This window comes from Diabrotica virgifera, chromosome 6 (assembly GCF_917563875.1).
Source record: "Diabrotica virgifera virgifera chromosome 6, PGI_DIABVI_V3a".
Classification (NCBI taxonomy): Eukaryota; Metazoa; Arthropoda; class Insecta; order Coleoptera; family Chrysomelidae; genus Diabrotica; species Diabrotica virgifera.
In genome coordinates this window covers 217,459,626-217,480,321 of record NC_065448.1, presented here as the reverse complement: position 1 = coordinate 217,480,321, position 20,696 = coordinate 217,459,626, and the positions used below count along the sequence as shown (strand labels likewise).

The window sequence follows — 20,696 nt, the reverse complement described above, 5'->3', positions numbered from 1 at the left end:
TTAGTAATAAAAGTGTTTATAATTTCATTTGTATGTGTTTCTTTTCCAATTTTTTGCTAGATGTCGAAGTCCAGCTTAACTACCAGTAAATAATAGTCCACTTTTCTAGGGTTAACAAAAATATTGTTTTTGGCACTTAGATCAACTATGTCAGGTCTTGAATTTAAGTAAATAATAGAAAATTGTCAAACCTATCTGTTCTCCACTCACACATAACAATACACACATCCCTGTCAGCACAGAAGTGAAATACTTTGGATTGCGTAACGACCAAAGGCTAACATGGAATAAACACATCCAAATGAAAAGCAGGCAGTTGGATCTCAAGTTCAGACAAATATACTGGCTCCTTGGTAGGACATCCAAATTGTCATTAAACAACAAATTACTCCTATACAAAGCCATTATGAAACCAATTTGGTTATTCTGTATACGGCATCCATCTCAGGGGATGAGCTAAATCAACTCACATCACAACCGTACAGCGATTAGTCCTTAAATCAATTACTGAATATTCTCTTTGTAAGTGATAAAATGCAGCTGGAAGCAAGAAACCACAACAACAAACTGATTGAACATCTCTACCACAATGGACCAATAATCAGAAGACTCCAGCTAGCGTAGCCACAAGATTTATTACAATAATGAATTAAACCTATAAGGTGAAGTACCATTGGATGCTCATCCTTCCTTGCTTACAAATTCATTCACATTTACTTAAAACTCTTATGTAGAAGGTAATAATTACCTACAATTATAATTATTGTAAATAAAAGTTCATAAGGAAAAAACGTTTTTTGTAAAAATATGTATAATGAATTTTGTGTACGTAATTTGTTGTGTTTTGTTTGTTTATCAAAAATATTGTTTTTGGCACTTAGATCTAAAAATTTTTTAGATCAATTAGCATTTCAGGTCTTCAATTTAAGCAGATAATAAAAAATTGTCACACTTATCAGAAAAGTGACTATGAAAGGTAAAGATTGTAATAAGTAGTAGCATAAATATCATCTATTAATTACATACCAATAATTAAACAAAAGTAATATGTAATTTGAAAGGAGTATCAAAGTTGAATGTTTTGATAAAAGGTTACACAGAGGACATTCAAATGTAAATAAAAACATTAAGTACTTACTTTTTTATCCTCGTTTACAGTTAACATTCTTATCTAAAAGTGATATGAGATTATTTATAACAAAGATAGTACATTCACTTTTTTTATTATTAGACTTTATTAAGTTATTATAAGAAGAGGTCCAGGAAAGTGATTTTATAACTCAATCAAAATAGAAACACAGAGCCGTACTCAAGTTAGTTAAGAGGAAAGAGGGCACTTACTTCCGAGTCGGAAAATAAACTAAAATTTTAGGTTAGAGTTAAGAGTCGTAAGACGTAAGTGAACTGCAATTTAACAAGTGGTTTTAAATTTAAAGTTGTGTTTTGTTTGACAAATTGAGAATGCCCTTACCACATTTTGCAAAAGGTGAAGTGGTACAAGGCTTTGGTCGGGGCTCAAAGGAATTAGGATGTCCCACGGCAAATCTCCCTATGGAAGCAGTCAACCAGCTCCCAGACGATTTGGACACTGGTGTTTACTATGGTTTTGCTTCAGTGGATGGTGGAGAGGTTTATAAGATGGTAATGAGTATTGGCTGGAATCCATTCTATAAAAATAAAACGAAATCGATGGAAGTTCATGTATTACACGAGTTCGACTCTGACTTCTATGGGAAGGAGATTAGGATAGTTATTTTAGGTTACCTACGTCAGGAGAAAAATTTTAACTCTTTGGAATCATTAATCGACGCTATAAAAGACGATATTAATCAGGCTAGAGAAAAGTTAGACGCAGCTAATTATATTTCATACAAAACAAATAGTTACTTTTGTAGTTCGTGAATAAGGAATAAATAAGTAGTAAGGACAAGGACTTTTTTATTTCTCACTTTTTCAAGAACGTAGGTTTTCGTTTCATACCCTTCACTCTTGTAATTTGATTTGTAAATTATGGAAAATAGTGATTTAAAGGAAATATGACTAGTATGGGACATAGTTTTTTATTTTATTCTTTTAAATGTTATAAAACTTATTGTGTTCTTATTTAATTTTAATAAATTATGAACTATTAATTGGCTTTCCACTATTTTTGAATTTGTTTTGATTTATTTTTCATTTAATTTTGAATATTTCGGATATTCTATTGACATTTTTAGTCAACACTCTATACACTATAATGTATCATAAGTTGCCTATCCGCGATGTCAAACGAAAGATGCGACATGGTGCGGCAAAAATTTGAATTAGAGAATGTTTGGCAGGTAGTTAATAGGCCAGTAAATGACCGTTGAGAGTGTAATTTTGGATTTGTTTGAAAATTTGGATATAGGCAGTGGCGTATCCAGAAATTTTTATTGGGGGGTTCATGGATCTTGAGGGTGATTTAATTACTTTTCTCTGATGCAAGGTCACTTAGTCTTACAACCTCTAGGATAAGAGCGTGTTCAATTATTTTTTGGATGGGCTTCAATTATTTTTTTTGTTGGACAGCTCTCGGTTTTTCTTTTTTTAAGATTATTGTATTGATGGACCCTCCTCTGGATCCGCCACTGGATATAGGTTCCTCTTACCCTCTAGCATTGATTAAAAACTACCCAGGTAGCAGTGGCGGCTTGTCCTATGAGGCAGGTGAGGCAATGCCTCATCAGTATATCAATCGACTATTTACGTTATTTCGTTGTTTTATAATCAGTTTTTTAAATATAATTTAGCTTTTTGAAATGTTCTAAATACCTTTACCTATTTTATGAAAAAAATTAAAATCGGTACGGCCCTGACTCTTTATCTTTTTATCCGTCTTCCACGTGCCAGTATCATATGCATCTATGCTTCATGCATCTCATTCCAACTTTCTCAAATCATTACAGTTGAAGCTAGCCTCACACCCTGTGCAACAGTATGGGACAACGCCAACAGTAAAACCGGCAAAATTTGAAAAATGTGCTACCGATTCTAGGAACAAAATTCATCCATCCTTGAGGCTGGCCTCAGGCTCCGCGGAACGGAATAGGAATAGCCGAACTGAACCAACTACAAGCACTAAGTCCATTGCAGATCATAGCTTTCTATGCATACGCGGTATATACGAATGGTATATTTTAGAAGTTTATGGATAATATGTATTTAAAACATTGTTCATTTTAAATCATTGTTCATTATCGCCTAATATATTGTTCTAAAGCTATTTCTTTGTGGCATTTATGTAATTTATTATTCTAAATGGGAAATAAGCCACAATTTAACTTAAAAAAAAAAAAAGATTTTATTAACGTTTCCACTTCCACATCGGACGTTTACATAAAAAAGTAGTTTTTAAGTGTTTCAAAAATGTTGTATTTTGTGTTTGTGTTTTTTTTTTTGTAAAATATATAACTAATAAATTATTATTATTTATTTATTTGTTACATTTAAATACAAAAGTAGTTTTTAAGTGTTTCAAGAATGTTGTATGTTGTGGTTGTGTTTTTTTTTGTAAAATTTTTTTGAACTTAGTTATTCAAATCAGAGTGAGCAAAAGATTTAAGCGAATAATATTGCAACATGATTCCCACAGCCTTAGCTCATTCCCCATATCTTCCACGATTTTTGAAAAAACGCACACTCTTTTGTTATGTAAAATTTGAAGTTTTCGATATGGAATTGGAATTCAAAATAACTCTATGCACTGAGGCTGAAAGCATTTGAGTCGATCGCATTCACTGGAAAAGTTTTAGAGAACTAATCGACAGCAAATATTTCTTGAGGATTTTTTGTCCGGAATTCTTTGTGGGGATATTTTGAATTAAAAATTTTTGTAGATTATTTGTCCGGGATTTTTTGTCCGGGGAGTATTTGTCTGTTGATTTCTTGTCCAGGGATAATTTGTCTGGGGATTTCTTGTCCAGGGATAATTTGTGAGCATTTTTTGTCCGGGATTATTGGTCCTAGATTAGTACTAGCGTTATGACGTCACAAAATCGACCTTCCGGCCATTAAAGAGAAGCTAACCATAATAATAAAATTCCTCAGGTGTAGTGTGCCTCACCACCTTCTACTGTCACGAGCCGCCCTTGCCAGGTAGTTTTGTGTAGGTGGTTATTAATCAATGGCCCAAGGCTGCTTTTACTTGGGAGGTGAAAGCCACCCGTTCTCAAGGATAAAAAACATAGGTTTAAAAAAGTTCGAAAATGGATTAAATAATCCTACTCATACATTTAAATAGGGCTTTTCATCGATTGTCATTTGTTTCGAGCTTCTGTCATGTGTCACATAATAATATATCTACGTCATACGTCTTTGGTTTATATCATTGATATATACCAATAACGTATGACGTAGATATATTAATATTACGTGACACATGACAGAAGCTCGAAACAAATGACTGTGAATGAAAAGCCCTATAAGCTATGCTGTAGATGTAAACATTAGTTGACAGCGTCGTCAACAGAGAGATGGGCTATTTCGTTCAGTTTTTGAATATTTTTGGATAACAGTTACTTATATAATCGCGTAAAATATTCATTATTTTAATTACCAGGTTTATTTTTCCGTTATCTATATAGGGTGAGGCAGATAACTGGCCTATTAGAAATATCTCGAGAACTAAAGGCAACAGAATCATGAAAATTGGAATAAAGGGGTTTTGAAGGATGGTCTATTAAATGAAAATATTTTCATCTCTTTGCAACTTCCGGTTATACTCTTATACCTTCGATTCTTTAAATGGGACACCCTGTATATTATTACATTTTTGGATTCTCTTCGATGTCTTCTTTCTTAAAATATGAGGTTTTGTAATATTATACAGGGTATTTTAAAAGATAATTACGTTTTTTTATTAATTTCCTAGTAACATTCACACCCTGTAGAATTGTAGTAGTTTGATATCTAAAACTCTACTTACGTTCAAATGATTTTTAATATACTCTACTATTGTTAAGAATCATTAGTATAGCTAAATTTTTAATTTTAGTATACAGGGTTGGTCGAAACTCGGAATGAGTATTTTCTGAGTTTTCTTAAATGGAACACCCTGTATTTTTGTATTGTAGTGAAATGATATTTTATAGTACTTTTTTATTTCTTAAGCATTCCCTATACCTAACTGCTTTAATTTGTGAGTTATTGGTGATTCAAGCTAAACATTAATTGCAACAAAAATACGTAAAATTTTATTAGGTGGGCCGTGAAAATACTCAATCTCAAATAATTTTTCAAAAATAAATACATATTAATCCAGACTGGTCCTTAAAATTACCAATAATGGTTTAGTTATCAAAATACCTACGTAGTTAAAATTGTTGGTGCGATTAACAATTTAAGCACAAATTAAAGCAGTTAGGTATAGGGAATGCTTAAGAAATAAAAAAAGTACCATAAAATATCATTTCATTACAATACTAAAATACAGGGTGTTCCATTTAAGAAAATTAAGGGTGTTCATTTTGCTACGAAATTAATAAAAAAAAACGTAATTATCTTTTAAAATACCCTGTATAATATTGCAAAACCTCATATTTTAAGAAAGAAGACATCGAAGAGAATCCAAAAATGTAAAAATATACAGGGTGTCCTATTTAAAAAAACGAAGTTATAAGCAACTTCCGGTATAACCGGAAGTTGCAAAGAGATGAAAATATTTTCATTTAATAGATCATCCTTCAAAACCCCTTTATTCCAATTTTCATGATTCTCTTGCCTTTAGTTCTCGAGATATTTCTAACAGGCCCTTTATTTGCCTCACCCTGTATATTCAGTGATTACAATAATTTACTATAGGTACAATAAAAACTAATAATCGAGAAAAGAGAAAAAGTGTTATATACTGTTACTATGGAACAATAGTAGATAAATTTTGAACATCTTTAACAACTAAAATCGTTGTTTGTTTACATGCACTGCATCGCGTATTTAAATTTAGAATAAGCATTTTTATAGAGTTTTTTCACTGGCAATACTTTTTGTGTTATTTGCGAGTGAAAATATTTATTTTTCAACAAAAAAACCATTTCAGACAGTTTTTCGCAAATAACTCGTAAGTATTTCATCGAAAAAATACTCTTAGCAAAAAATGTAGTCTATAAAAAAATGGAGTTTATATGAAGTCTGTAGACCCAGTAGAAGCAGACTGGTAGCTCATATGAAAAGTAATAGGTTCTTATTCGTCGAATTCCAAATTGAATAGTTCAACGTAAAAAACCCAAAAAATTCAGCACTTAATTTTCGGGGAAAACGTATCAAAACTTTTTTATGAAGTATTTACAAAAGCTGTATTTTTGTTTTCTTTTGTGTACGTTTCTAGCATCAAAACTAAGCTAAGCAAGTTAAGCTCAAAATAAAGATGGTCCCTTTTTTTACTAAAACAATCGTAAGAATCACCCCCTAATTAACATCCCAAATAAAATTAATCGTTACTGCTTTACAATTTACTTTACTTATGAAATGTATTGTTCATAAACAATATGATCTATAAGTCACACCGGTTCAAAGTGCTTATTTGCATATAATAAAAAATTTGACTTGAAAACTTTCAAAATTTGAAAAATAACTTAGAAAGTATTAGGTCTAATAAAGTTTATTAGACGTTGTAACAAACCAGCCCCTTGTGCGACGTCTATGTGAGGAATGCGTCAATCAACCAGCGACACACATGCCTTTCCGGGAACCGATACTTAAGTCGCCCTAGTGCCCTAATATGTGTGGTTTTCTCTGACCGTTGTTTATGTTTTGCAGATGTAAGAAGGACACGCAGACACTATTCAGTTTCTGTTCTTAGTTAGTTAACATTCAGATCATGTATCGTAAAGACGAAATACACAGCCACAGCTCGATCCATTAACATGATTTTCATTGTAAACACCCCTAAACCTGAGATTAATTATTATTATTAGAAACATTACTATATGTGTTCGGCTACCCAAATATATTTATTTCTTCACCTCTACTACTACATTGTTTGATTTGCTTGTCTGGATAATGATCAGAAGAAATGCGTTCAATGTGCTTCCCCGTTTAGGATTTTGTCCTCTTCAGGGTTTGTGGTGAATGTTTAGTGTTGGCAGCAAAAGCAAACAGTCCGAAAAACACACTGGGGCAAGCGCCGTGTCCTGGTGTTCTTGGTCCTTGGTTATGCCGGACGGTGGTGTCCAGAAGGCTAAGAAGTCAACAGAGAAGAAAGTTTGATGGATTGTTGTTGGTTCCATAGACATTTACGTGTACTGTCCGTGCTTTGCTCTCGACCAGTCTCCCTAGAAACCATTGTACAACGACAGGCGAACCTGCGTCCCTCGTCGGCGGTCAGGAGGTGGCTTTGAGCGCAGCGTGGACAGTGAGCATTCGAGTGGAGAAAATAGTTGCGGCTATTTTCTTGGGACGAACAGGTATAATTGTGCAATGAAGTTGGGAAACCGCAAAAAACCAACTTCTCCCTGTTCGGGGTAGGGAAGAGGAAATGTTAGAGGTGGGTACGGTAGGCTAACGGGGTAGCCTCAAGGATGTTTTCGTACTCCACCGGGAGTTCGTCAATGCATGTTTGCATTAGAGCGGACGGTACATGAATCTTTTTGCGTTTGGGCTTTCGGTGGAGTACGTGGCCGGAAGATGAACAGGAACATTTGAGAGATTCTTGGGTGTCGGAAGGGGGGCCGTTGATTACTTTGATTGTGAAGTTCCTGTTCAGAGAGTTTATTCTCTCGGTGATTTTGGGGGTGTTCGAGATGTTATGGATTTCGTTTGAGGGATATCGCCAGTGCTCATAGTTACATCTACGCAAGACTCTACGCTCTGTCCTCAACAACCTCTCTTGTTTTTGTCTTGAGCAAAGAGAGTAGATACATGACTTGTACTCCATGACGGGTCGAATAAAGGTCTTGTAAGTGTGAATGAGAGTCTTCTTGTGTGTCTTGCCAATTTTTCCAGAGAGAGCGTTGAGAAGTCTGGCCCTGTTCCTTACCCTATCTAAAGTTGCCTTTAGATCTGCATCCCAGCTGAGAGTCCTGGTAAACAGTACTCCCAAATAGTTCGCAGTCGGGCTAATAACAAGCCTTTCTCCCAACAGACTCAGAGGATATTGGTCGTCTTCATTGCGAATGATTCTATGTGACACAGAAGGGGCGCGAAACACAATTGTTGTTGTTCTTCACCTCTCGTTGCGCTTACTTTTTATACCTGTCCCCCTACGTGGAACTTACCGTTATAACGTTTATATTTTTATTTCGTTTCAATATAATTTTGATAATTTAAAGTTAAACTGATGAATTTACTTTCTTATAAATATTTACAGCTAGATTAACTTGCCAATTTATTCGAAAAATAAATATTTATTTGAGAAATAAATAAAATAAGTCTAATTTGACGTTAGTAAAATGGAGAAATATTGTCAGTTTATTGGTTGAATAACTTTATTCATAGAATAAACTACTATCTGTCGTTGGTGAAACCGGCCAATAGTGGTACGAAAAATCTCTTCTTCTCGTTGTTCTTATGCCCCATAAGAGCGTCGAACTTTGGTATCGCCTATTCATCTTTTACCCATTTCTTCCACGCCTTCCGGTCTCCTGCCATTTCCTTCATCTGTTACACTGTTTTCCCTCTCTTTGTCCCGATTTCCTCGATTTGTTCCATCCACCTCTTTCTAGGTTTGCCCCTTCTTCTTTTTCCCCTGTCTCGTTCATCCTAGTTATATGTCCAAAGCAATTCGGTTTTTTTTTTCAATTTTTTTCTCTATTGGTTCCTGACTAAGCAGGTTTATTCTGATTTTTTCGTTCCTTTCCCTGTCCATCTTCCTCTTTCCAGCTATTTTTCTCAGCTGCTTCATTTCTGCTGCATTTATGGCACTTTCATGTCTTTTATTTGTAACCCATGTCTCGCTTGTATAATATACACTTCGGCACAAAATTCCGCCACCCAAAATTTTTGATTAAGTTTGACAATCTATAACTTTATTGTTTGTACTCCGATTTTCAAGATTCTTGCATCAGTTTGTAGGTCGGTAACAAAAAATTTTTGCTCAGATGGCATTATACGGGGTGAATGGAAGCGTTGTTTTTTCTCCTAAATTTAAAAATTGCTGTGGAAAAATTGGAGGACTGATTGTGTTTCATACTTCTTTTGTATTATCCTGGAGGTATCACTAAGGTTTTGTTTTTTAATTATCCGAATATCTCTTTCCTTGTAAGAGCTGTGAATAAAAACACTGCTTGAAGGTTTTCTTAATTAAAAATATCAACGCACTAAAATTAACAAAATAAAACAATATTAATAACAAAACAATTCAATAGCGGGTATGTCCTCCTCTTGCAGCAACGACTGCTCCCAATCTGTTTAGCATTGAATAAAGATGTGTTATCCTTGCCTGGGGAATAGCCCGATATTCCTCTACCAGGGCCATAACTGTACCAAATTTTCTGGAGGCTTAGGATGATGGCGAATAGCTTTTTTTTAATTCATCCCATAAATGTTCAATAGGATTGAGGTCTGGGCTGCATGCGGGCCATTCTAATCTTATCAATCCAACCTCTATTTTATGAGTCAATCAGTGTTTTTATTTACAAAAAATGGTACAGCTCTTACAAAAAAAGAGATATTTGGATAATTCAAAAAACAAAATTTTAGTGATGTCTCCGGGATAATATGACAGGTCTATGAGACAGAATCAGCTATTTCATTTTTCCACAGAACTTTTTAAAGTTAGGAGAAAATACGTTTCCAATCAACCCTGTATAATGCAATTTTGCAAGCAATTTTTTTATTACTGGAATAATACCAAACAGTATCAATACATGTACCTACAAACTGGTGCAAGAATCTTGAAAATCGGAGCATAAACAATAAAGTTATAAATTGTCAAACTTGATCAAAAATTTTGGGTGGCAGAATTTTGTGCCGGTGAGTGTAGAAGAGTTGGTAGTGTGATTGTATTATATACATGTATTTTTGTTTCCTTGCTGATTTCCCTTTTTCCCAGTATCGTATTATTAATCGCATAATATATTTTCGTAGCTGTCTTTGTCCTATTTGCAATTTATAGGTCTAGCTTTCCGTCATTCGATATTATCGTGCCCAGGTACTCGTAGGCCATCACCCTCTCCAATTCTTGTCCTTTACAGAACACTCGTTTTTCGCCTCCAATCTCCTGCTCCTGCTGACCTATTTTCATCGTTTTGCTGATGGTTATTTCTAATTTCATTTTCTCTTATTTCCTCAGTCCATACATCAATAATTAGTCGTTACATCTTTCTCGGGTTGTCTGCTAAGAGAACGACGTCGTCCGCATACAGTAATCCTTCTATCATAACGGGTGTTGGGTGCGTGTATCCTATTATTGTTTTTAAGTGGTTTGTTCTTCTTTTTACATTTTTAAATAATTTATCCATAATTATGACGAATAGGAGTGGGCTTAGGCTATCTACCTGTTTTATCCCCTTGTTCATCCTAGATTCTAGCGATCTGCTACCTCCCATTTGTACTATTTCCACCACTCTGCTGTACGTACTTTTAATTATTTCTAATAGTATGAAAAATCTCAAAGAGTAAAAAATGTAGATTTTGCTTTTTTGAATATTTTAACTATTTATAATGGGAAATAAGCCACAATATTATTAAAAAATGATTTTTATTAACGTTTCGACGCCCAAATCGGGTGCCGTTGTCAAAATACAAAATACTACTAACATAAACAAAAATGCTGTTGCTTAGTAAAAAAATTCTTCTAATAATTTATTTAATTTGACTCATTTAAAATTAAATAAATTATTAGAAGAATTGTTTTACTAAGCAACAACATGTTTCTTTATGTTAGTAGTATTTTGTATTTTGACAACGGCACCCGATTTGGGCGTCGAAACGTTAATAAAAATCATTTTTTAATAATATTGTGGCTTATTTCCCATTATAAATAGTTAAAATTGTAAAAATGCCACAAGAAAATAGCTTCAGAACAACATTGAATATTTTAATTTTGTTTTGTTTTCTGAAAGACAAATAAAAGTGGTTAAGATATGGCTGATCAAACTTTGCATACACTCGTGATTACTGACTTGTTCAAGTCCTTTCAAAAATAGTTTCGGTCTCTCTATCTAACCTTTTAATAATTTTGGCTTGTTCCTCGCAGAAACTCTTAAAAAAAGTTAAATCTTCTAGCTCCACCAAATGCTCTCCTCTCTAAAGTGTCATCTGCATATCTTATATTGTTAATAGATTTTCAATTCCTGAACTGGGTTCGTTCTCTATTACAATGTGTGCTCTTTGACTCCAGTAAAAGTTATTATCGTCAAGTTCCTTTAGTCTTTAGAATTTGGATGAATTTTTCATGTCTTACTTTGTCAAACGCTTTTTCAAAGTCAACGTTACAAACATTCACATCCACATTCATATCCTTACATCTTTGAGCTATCATATTAAAAGCAAAGAACGCCTCTCTGGTTCCTAGTGCGTTTCTGAATCCAAACTGACTATCACCTATTCCTTATACATTCTTCCAGTTTTTGTAATTATACAACCATGTATTATTTTCAAGAATTATTTGAGAACATGACTTATTAATAATATTGTTATGTATTCACTGTAATCTTTAGCGTTTGTATTTTTAAGGATAGCACAAAAAATGGAGAGTAACCATCGTTTCTTGTTTAAACAAGTATACCATAAATAAAAAAGCTAAAATGTAGAAAAGCACAAGGAGAGGATGGAATAACAGCTGAAATGCTCAAAGAAATGGGAGAATTAGGGACGGAAGTAATGCTTAGAATTTGCAATGAGATCTGGAATACCGAAAAGTGACCAAATGACTGGGGTAAACTCACGTTTATTCCCATATACAAAAAAGGTTCTCCGACAGATTGCAGTAATTACCGTACAGTAGCGTTGATATCTCACGCGAGCAAAGTACTTCTAACAATAATCAATGAAAGATTAAAATCCATTCTCTTACCGCAAATTCCCCAAGAACAATGCGGATTCGTCCCAGGTAGGGGAACAAGAGAACACATTCTTAATATTCGTCAAATTATCGAAAAATCTAGAGAGTTTAACATAGAAACATATTTGTGCTTTGTTGACTCCTCAAAGGTCTTCGATAACGTAAAATGGGATAAAATGTGGCATACACTTAGAGAAATGGGTACGCCAGAACATCTAATCTATGTACTACAAGCACTTTATGCAAATAACACCGCTAATGTAAGAGTTAATAAGGTGGTTTCGAAAAACTTCAAATTAAAATCTGGAGTGCGGCAGGGATGTATAATATCCCCCATTCTATTCAATATATATAGTGAACACATTATGCGTCAAGTTTTTGAGGAATGGTAAGGTGGAGCAACGATAGGAGGAAGATAAATAAAAAACCTACGTTATGCTGATGACACTGTTATATTGGCATCTTCGCCAGAAGAACTGGAAGAAATTATGAATAGGCTAGGAACGGTGAGTACGGAATATGGTTTGAAAATAAATATATAGAAAACCAAAGTAATGACCATCGATAGAATCAGAAAAAACCAACCGGAGATAAGAGACTTGGCAGGTTACGAATTTAATTACTTAGGCTCCGTTATTACTAACAGTGGAGGATGCGAAGACGAGATCCGTAGGCGCATCATAATGGCCAGATCGGCAACAGCCAAACTAACAAAAATATGGAAGAATACTGACATTACAAAAAACACAAAATAACGCCTTGTTCGAGCGTTAATATTTCCTATCGCCACCTACGCTTCAGAGACTTGGACCATCAAAAAGGCAGATTCAAAACGTATAATGGCATTTGAAATGTTGGTCTACCGGAGAATGTTACGCATACCATGGACCGCACATCGCACAAATAATTCAATATTAGCCGAACTTAACATAAAAACTAGACTCAGCACAACTATCAACCAAAATATACCGAGATATTTTGCACATATAACTAGAAGAAGAGAAGGCATGGAACGAATGATAGTTGAAGGCAACGTAGAGGGCAGAAGATCCAGAGGAAGATCTCCATTACAATGGTCGGACCAAATAAAGAACATGACTGGTTACTCAATCTCCGAAGCAAAACAACACACACAGGAGAGAGATAATGGGACAGAAAAAGTCAAACGACTTACATGACGCCACTACATCCTTACGAAGGAGAACAGATAGAGGAGGAGGACCATAATGTCTAATAACAAGGTTTCATCATTTATGTATTTTCAGCTTTATACTAGGATGTGGTCTGGACCTAGCTTTACCATTTTTACTATTTTTAAAGCCACTTTAATTTGCTCTTTTAATACGATCTTCTTTTCCTCCTTAAAACCATATTATCTTCTACTTCCATCTGATGTGTTCCTTTGAACAATTCATTAATGTATTCTGCTTTGCCATTAGAAATTTACTATTTAGTTGTAGGATCTATGTATCTACTTTTATATAGGTATCTCTACTTTTCAGTAAAAAAACGACGTTTAAATCCAAATTAGCCTTGCAAAATTCTTTGACGCTTTGTTATCTGAATAAATTGCGTAATTTGTCCAAAGCAGCGTTTATACACCGCGATAAATCCGAGTAATTTATCGATATTGATCGAGTTGTTTCAATTTATCGTTGTGTGTAAACGGTACATCGTAGCGATTTATCGGAATTGGAATCGGATTGCATCAATTTATTGTAACGATCGAGTTGTTTCAGTTTATAATCAATAGCGACAATATATCGCAGCGTCTAAACAGCATTAAAAAAATCAATAAATCGTAGCAATTTATCGTCACAATAAATTGCTCGCATTTATCGCGGCGTCTAAACGCCACTTAACATGAATATGAAATAAAAATGCATTTTAGAAAATAATAAATCAATGTATTTCTTATCTTATTAGCATTACAGCAAATAAATACAAAACTTCGACAAAAACTACTTTATAAAATTGACTGATTACAAAAAATGTAACCCTTAATATTGCTATGTATACTGAAATATAGTATCAATATATTAAATTTTTATATAATTTTATCTTATAAACATACAAGGCCATTCAAGAAGCACATTATTGCAAATGTACGGTAAAGACATTAGAATCGTCTTAAAAAAGGAAAAAAAAACTTCTTAAATAGCCCCGTCTACAAAAATTTACGGAATTCTAAAAAGCCTTCTTAACACTCTAAAAGAAAGGGTTAGGCAAGCTTCTTGTAACCCCCTGTTAAAATTCCTATAAGTAATAACACAAATTGCTTTATCTGAGAAGCACTCCTATATCAAAAAATATATTCTTATATATTCTTAAATTGATTTAAAAAATTGTAATGGAGGGAATATTTTTCCTATTTGAAAATATATGACTCTTTTATAAAAAAGGCATTTTCCTGGTTTCATAGCAAAATATATATTACTCTTTGGGTTGTTCTGTGGTTTCACAATATACTATTAACTTAATAAATATTTCCAATGCAATTTTAAGAATAAAGTATGTAATATGTAACTATTAAACGAATTGTCTCTCACAATAATAATAAATAGGTATTGAAATATGTAATGTTTAAATATATATTAGCAACAGAATATTGCTAAGAATTGTATATATGTCACAAATTATATTGCAAAACCAAAAACCAGAATATTATTGGAGCACAATGAAAATAGGTTTTGAGCACTTAATCAACAAATTGGTCCATGTTTAGCACTTATTTACAGAAAATAGGGTTACATCTGTGAACTACAACAAGGTATTTTGTTAATGACCTCATAATATGGTTAGGAAGCAATCATGGATAGCTGGTAATCAGATTTAAAAAAATGTTTACAACAATACTACAAATATAGCTTTCAAAAGATACTTCGTACTAAAGGGAACATAATAAAAAAGGCATTTTTTGATCAATCGTTACTTATATTCGCATTAATGCAATGCTTGATGTCATTAATTGTTACTCAATTGCATTAAGTGCCATTAGAATATTAATGAGTAATTTCCTTATGAATCTATGGTCAACTGTAACTCAATTTTAAACTGCCACAGACAAAAAACTGAATGGCATTTAAAATGAGGAAAGAAAAAACGATAATAATAGTTGAAAAGAAGAATAATAATTAAAGCAATTAAAGACTTACTAATTTCTCGATTTTTTTAACTATCAATGAAGATATGCAATGAAGAAGCAAGAAACGAATAAGGCAAAATCAGTTGTTAGAGTAATGCATATGTATATTATGGTTACTAAAGATCAAAATTGCAAAAAGGAGTGTTAACCTATTAAAGAGAACCCAAATGAGATATCTACGAAGGTAGCTCGAGTCCTATGGCCAGACAAACTAGCTCAGTAACTAGAATCAGTACTATAGTGTACTAGTATTATAAAAGTGTATAAAGAAGAAGCAGTACAAAAGACCAGAACAAGATTTCGAAAAATATATTGAATCACATAATTACCCAATATGTGAAAAAATGAAAAGAGTAAAAAATCTAAAAAAAAATTCATTAAATATGAGAGGCACTTTGAAAGGTTTGAAGTATTGGTAATTTAAACCAGCATTTAGTTATCTGTATTATTTGATTGTCGTTACTTTTGTTACAATTAAATCTTTAGTTCATTATAAATTGCAATATATGAGAAACTAGTACAGGATTAAATATTTGCTACATAGGTATAAAATAAAATAGACTATAAAGCCTTTTACTGAAGACATCCATGTGTACAAACTGCCAGAGTTGTTTTTATTTTTTTTATATGTCGATGAAGCTCACAGTGTAAATATCCCATATGCAATACCATCCAAATTATGTAATGGTAAATGAATGAAACTTTTTCCTGGATATGAAAACAAATTTCAAATTGAGATATGTGGCACTGTTTCTCAGAATTTTTCGCCGTAAAGTGGGAAAAATAATTGTAAAATCTATTTTTTTAATATTTCGTTTTAACCAATATCTGAATCATTACGACACTCAAAAGAATCCTTGATTTTTTTGCTTTTGCCCAGGACGCACATTTAGTAAAATCGGGTTTTGGCTGTTTAACGGCCAAAGTGGGATTAAAATCGGCGCCCAACGTGGGGACGATATAGCAACCAATATGTAACGGTACAACTACCACCTCGACCACTGGGTACCAATTGTTGAACAATGAAACGACACCTCAAGTGTAGTTTTATAGTTACACGACCGACGTGTCGTTTTATTGTTAAATAATTGGCACCCACTGATCTAGCAGGTAGCTTTTATTGTTACACATTGGTTGCTACATTGTTACACTCTATATATCAACGAGTTTAAAGATGCTTGGTGCAATTAATTGGGAACTGAAGTACTTGATGAAGCCAAATGTACCGTTAATTTGTCCTGATTCCACTAAGATACCATCTCAACTGTCTTAATTAACAATTTTAAACATATTTTTGTTTTATTAAAGACACGTGATTTCCTATCTGTACAAAAGATATATGAAAATAGTGTCGTACATTATTAGTGTGACTGTTTCTGTGATCGTTTTGAGGTTGTCCGCCATATTGATATTAGAAGTGTTTAATCCACTTATAACTAACTCTTCGAATCTGACATTATATCTATAATTTTATTACCTCTGAAGTATTCTCCATATAACCTCTCGTTTCTAACACTTTTTATTACATTGTGGTATAGATTTTGTTCATTAAATTTATAGTCTTACACCTGTTCTCTATTACGATTGTCTTCAGATATCTCAAATAATAGTTATTTTACTTTCACACTCGATTTCGAAATATTATTTTATTCTTGGCAGTTAGTATCTCCGCGTAGCGTGATACTGCGTACATACACACTGAAGTGAAAGAGTTTTACTACATTATCAATTTCAAATTTGTAACTATAGAGCGTCTCACGTTAAGAATGGAACATTGCGTAGATAGGGCTACGTATTTCTTATGGACGATAGAAGCGCGCCGATGCCACGCCGTCTGATTAGAATGAATCGTATAGCGGCAGTCTAGTAGCAACACGTGCCTGAAGTATTTGGCAACCAACACTGATGTGCATAAGCCAAACACTCCGTTCTTAAAGTATACTGAATATCACATTTCTTTACAACAAAGGTCGAAGTACCAGTTATTCATATCTGCATTAACAAAATACTGTTCACAGATGAACCTCACAAGAAAAAAATAACTATATAAATAAATTAAACGTAAATACTATGACACTTAAAATTCGTCTCCTATCAATAAATATTTTTTGGTTTAATGTCGGCTCGACTAAACATGGTAAAAGTGTTGGACATGAGACATTTTTCCCAGAGGTTGTTCAATATTTTTGACTAAAGTCCAACTTTGATTGTTTCGGCTAAGCTTTCTTAAGTATTATGATTCCTAAAATAACAAATATACTTTGTAAATATACAACTGAAGAAATGTTGTGTATGCTGCTATGCGAAAGAGTTGAAGCGTGCACTTGTGCTTGATCTTTTTATTTTTCAACGTCCTTTTTTATAACACTATAATCAATTCTAAGACTTTTTAATTTACAAAAACGCGAGATCTTAAGGCCATTCAATGAAAAATAAAAAGAAGACACGAAGAAATATTTATTTCGTTGTTTTTATGATGAATTAGAGATATTGATGCAATACATAAAAAATTAATTCGCGTTTGGTAATTTCCACAGAATTTTTTGCACCAAAGACATTGGTACAATAAATGATCCTTAACATTATGCCCTGTCCTGTTTCACGATATTCCCCCAATCGAAAAATTAATTGAATAATTTGTTATTTATTTCTTTTCAATTCTACATATTGTTGATACATTGAATTGAACTCAATACCTCAAGACGTATTATACAATAGTAACTTGTTGATAGCAAAAAACATTAAGCCTACGAAGAAATTTTTAAAAACTCTAGAAATAGTCCATGTGGTGAGACCGCTCCCGTCTGAAAAACATTTCTAATTCGGTTTCTCTTCGGATTCATATTCAAAATGTCCCCTTTAAACAAATCTAAAGGGGGCCGCACGGAATTTTTGGGCAGAAATTGTTCAAACAATTTTTTTAAACAAATACATAAGATCACCTTTTATTGCTCCAAAAAATATATTTTTAGGTTTTTTGTTTCATGCTAAACAAGAAAGGTATCTTGTGATTTTTCTCAAAAATTGACAGTTTTCGAGTTATAGGCGATTTAAAATCTAAAAAATGCGAAAATACGCATTTTCGAGGCTTAAAAACTCATATTTAAATTAGTATTTTTAAGGGTGATAATAATTTGGATTAAAGTTTAAACATTCCTTTTCAAGATTCCGAAGAGTGATCGGGTCCAACTTTAATTTAGACCGTAGGTTTTTAAATGTTAATTATGCATGTCCATCCGATTTTTTGGCCGATGCGGCGCGCTCTATTTCAAAAATCTCCTATTTTCCTCCGAAAATTTTTTTTTAGATTATTTGGGACATTTTAAATAAAATAAGTTTCCTGACATTTTTCTCAAAAGTTACTAGTTTTAAAGTTATAAACGATTTAAAATGCGAAAATGTGTTTTTTTGTCATTTTTCGGATTTTAAATCGCTTATAACTTTAAAACTATTAACTTTTGAGAAAAATGTCAAGAAACTTATTTTATTTAGAATGTCCCAAAGAATCTAGCGTCCGGCACCGTTCAGATTTGTTTAAAGGGGACATTTTTGAATATGAATCTGCAGAGAAACCGAATTAGAAATGTTTTTCAGACGGGAGCGGTCTCACCACATGGACTAAAGTGTAGTAGAGACTTTCTTCATTTATTTTAGTTTCAAGATGTGTAATAGCAAATTAACTCACATCTTGGCAATAATTCACAATCCACAATAATATCACAACACATAGAACAGATACAAGGAAATAATTGACAGTATTTCTGTTCATTGTTACCAAGCACTACAGTAACACTGTAGGTTATGTTGTATTTAAATATATTATTTTTTAATAGCTACCAACTAAACAGAAAATGAAATGACATATGACAGTTGAAGATTTAATTTTGTTTCAGAAACTACCACCATCTGTTTACGTACGTTTCATCCTTTTGGATTCTTCAGAACAGCCCGTGGTGTGCTTTAAATCGAAACCAAATCTAACTGTCATGTTGGCAAATTAATAAGAAATATCCACAAGGAAGAATTTCCTGTATACTGGCTGTATACCATTAATTAAAAGTAAATTTAATGAACATTTTTTTCTTTCTAAAAGGTATATTTATTTAAAAACCCTTGCATTTACCATTGCCACTCACCGGTCTCAATGTGAAGACTTAATTTTTCACTTATCAACCCGCGTGCCACGTGGGAGTCATATAGTGCCCCAGGGCCTTGTTTAGACATTTAATAAAATTTATTTTGTTATATTTTTTAATGTAAGCTTTGATTCTATGATGGATGTTGCTATGGTTGACGCTAACAACAAAAATATTATATTAGAAAAATAACTCTTGTCAAAGCAACAATCAAACTCAAAATATATCCCTTTTCTAAATGAAGTTTTTATGTTTAAATGATTAATTCAAGAATATGGTCAATCATCATTGATTAGCCCGAAGTTTATACATAATTAATTTGGTCCTTCGAGCCGGATAAAGAAAATTTTTGCAGTAAATAAGGTTTACACGAGGTTACGACATTCAGTGCGAAGGAAGCCGATGTCCATTTGAAAAATGATAATTTATTGACGAATGAAATTATTAGGGATTGTATCTATCCTTTGTATTTCATAATTAATGTAAGATATTTAGTCAACATTTAAAAGGTTTTAAACTCTGTATTTTTGAATGGCTCAGCATGTCAAGCCTGTAAAAGCACTGATGATGCTCTTTTTAGAGAGTGAAAACGTTCTGTGATATTTATGGCCCTTTTAAAGGTTTTTAAATAAATATACTTTTTATAAAGAAAACATTTTTCATTAAATTTACTTGTAATAAGAAATAATTTTACACGCTAAAACACGTTCCAAAACTGAAAGAAGAATCATTTCCATTATGCATTTTAAAATATTTTTAAATGTAACAACATGCACATATTGAGCTTGTCTATTTAAAGATTCCGATTGAGCGATAAAATTACTATACTAAAATCACAATAAAGATGTACTCGGAATAAACAAACCAAGACACATTAAGGGCCGGTTGTTAAAACGCTAATCAAAAATGGAATCAACTGATCATTATCAAATATTTAATTACTGTCACCAACTGTCAATGGCAACTTTGATTGGTTTGCTGAAAACATAATTGATTACAATTATGAGATTAATTGATTAGTTATGTTAATTAATAATGAATTAACAATCAATGATGTTAATTATCATAATAATAATTAACATAATTGATTACAATCAACTGATTGGCGTACGAACAACGGATTTTGTTATTTGATGGTTGTTAAGGGGACTTGATTATAATCAACTTCTTGATTAGCGTTCGAACAACCGGCCCTAAATGTTACGAGGAGGACTCCCAAATCATGATTTACAAAGTTTATACATTGTAAATCATGATTCGGGAGTGCTCCTCGTCCTCGTAACATTTAAGTGTCTTGGTTTGTTTACTTCTAGTGCATCTTTATTTTGATTTTAGGTTTTACGTCAGTATAATTCACAATGAAAAATGGGTAATTCTACAAATTTTATCTTTGACAAGACAAGAGTTTCAAGATATATCTCTGGAATTAACTATACGAATTAAAATGGCTTGACTA

The 20,696-nt window shown here is 32.8% G+C and overlaps 3 protein-coding genes across 3 annotated transcripts in view; 1 reads left to right on the top strand and 2 right to left on the bottom strand.

The window, feature by feature from the left end:
• The window catches only part of LOC126887247 (UTP--glucose-1-phosphate uridylyltransferase), a 79,705-nt gene extending 78,321 nt beyond the window's left edge, over window positions 1–1,384 (bottom strand). The window contains exon 1 of the mRNA XM_050654659.1: window positions 1,139–1,384. Coding sequence (XP_050510616.1) covers window positions 1,139–1,165 — 27 coding nt within the window. The 5' untranslated portion in view covers window positions 1,166–1,384. The remainder of the gene's footprint in view (window positions 1–1,138) is intronic.
• A 73-nt stretch (window positions 1,385–1,457) lies between these two features.
• On the top strand, window positions 1,458–2,132 carry LOC126887248 (riboflavin kinase). Its single transcript, XM_050654663.1, has one exon. The coding sequence runs from the start codon at window positions 1,462–1,464 to the stop codon at window positions 1,900–1,902; it is 441 nt and encodes a 146-aa protein (XP_050510620.1). The 5' UTR covers window positions 1,458–1,461; the 3' UTR covers window positions 1,903–2,132.
• An 11,712-nt stretch (window positions 2,133–13,844) lies between these two features.
• Window positions 13,845–20,696, bottom strand: part of LOC126887246 (transcription factor kayak) — a 225,338-nt gene continuing 218,486 nt past the window's right edge. Inside the window, exon 5 of the mRNA XM_050654657.1 lies at window positions 13,845–17,346. Within this exon, the coding sequence (XP_050510614.1) occupies window positions 17,338–17,346 (9 nt within the window). The 3' untranslated portion in view covers window positions 13,845–17,337. The remainder of the gene's footprint in view (window positions 17,347–20,696) is intronic.

What these genes read in the sequence shown, in the direction of transcription:
- LOC126887248 (XM_050654663.1), top strand. Translation starts at nt 1,462, where the DNA reads ATGCCCTTACCACATTTTGCAAAAGGTGAAGTGGTACAAGGCTTTGGT.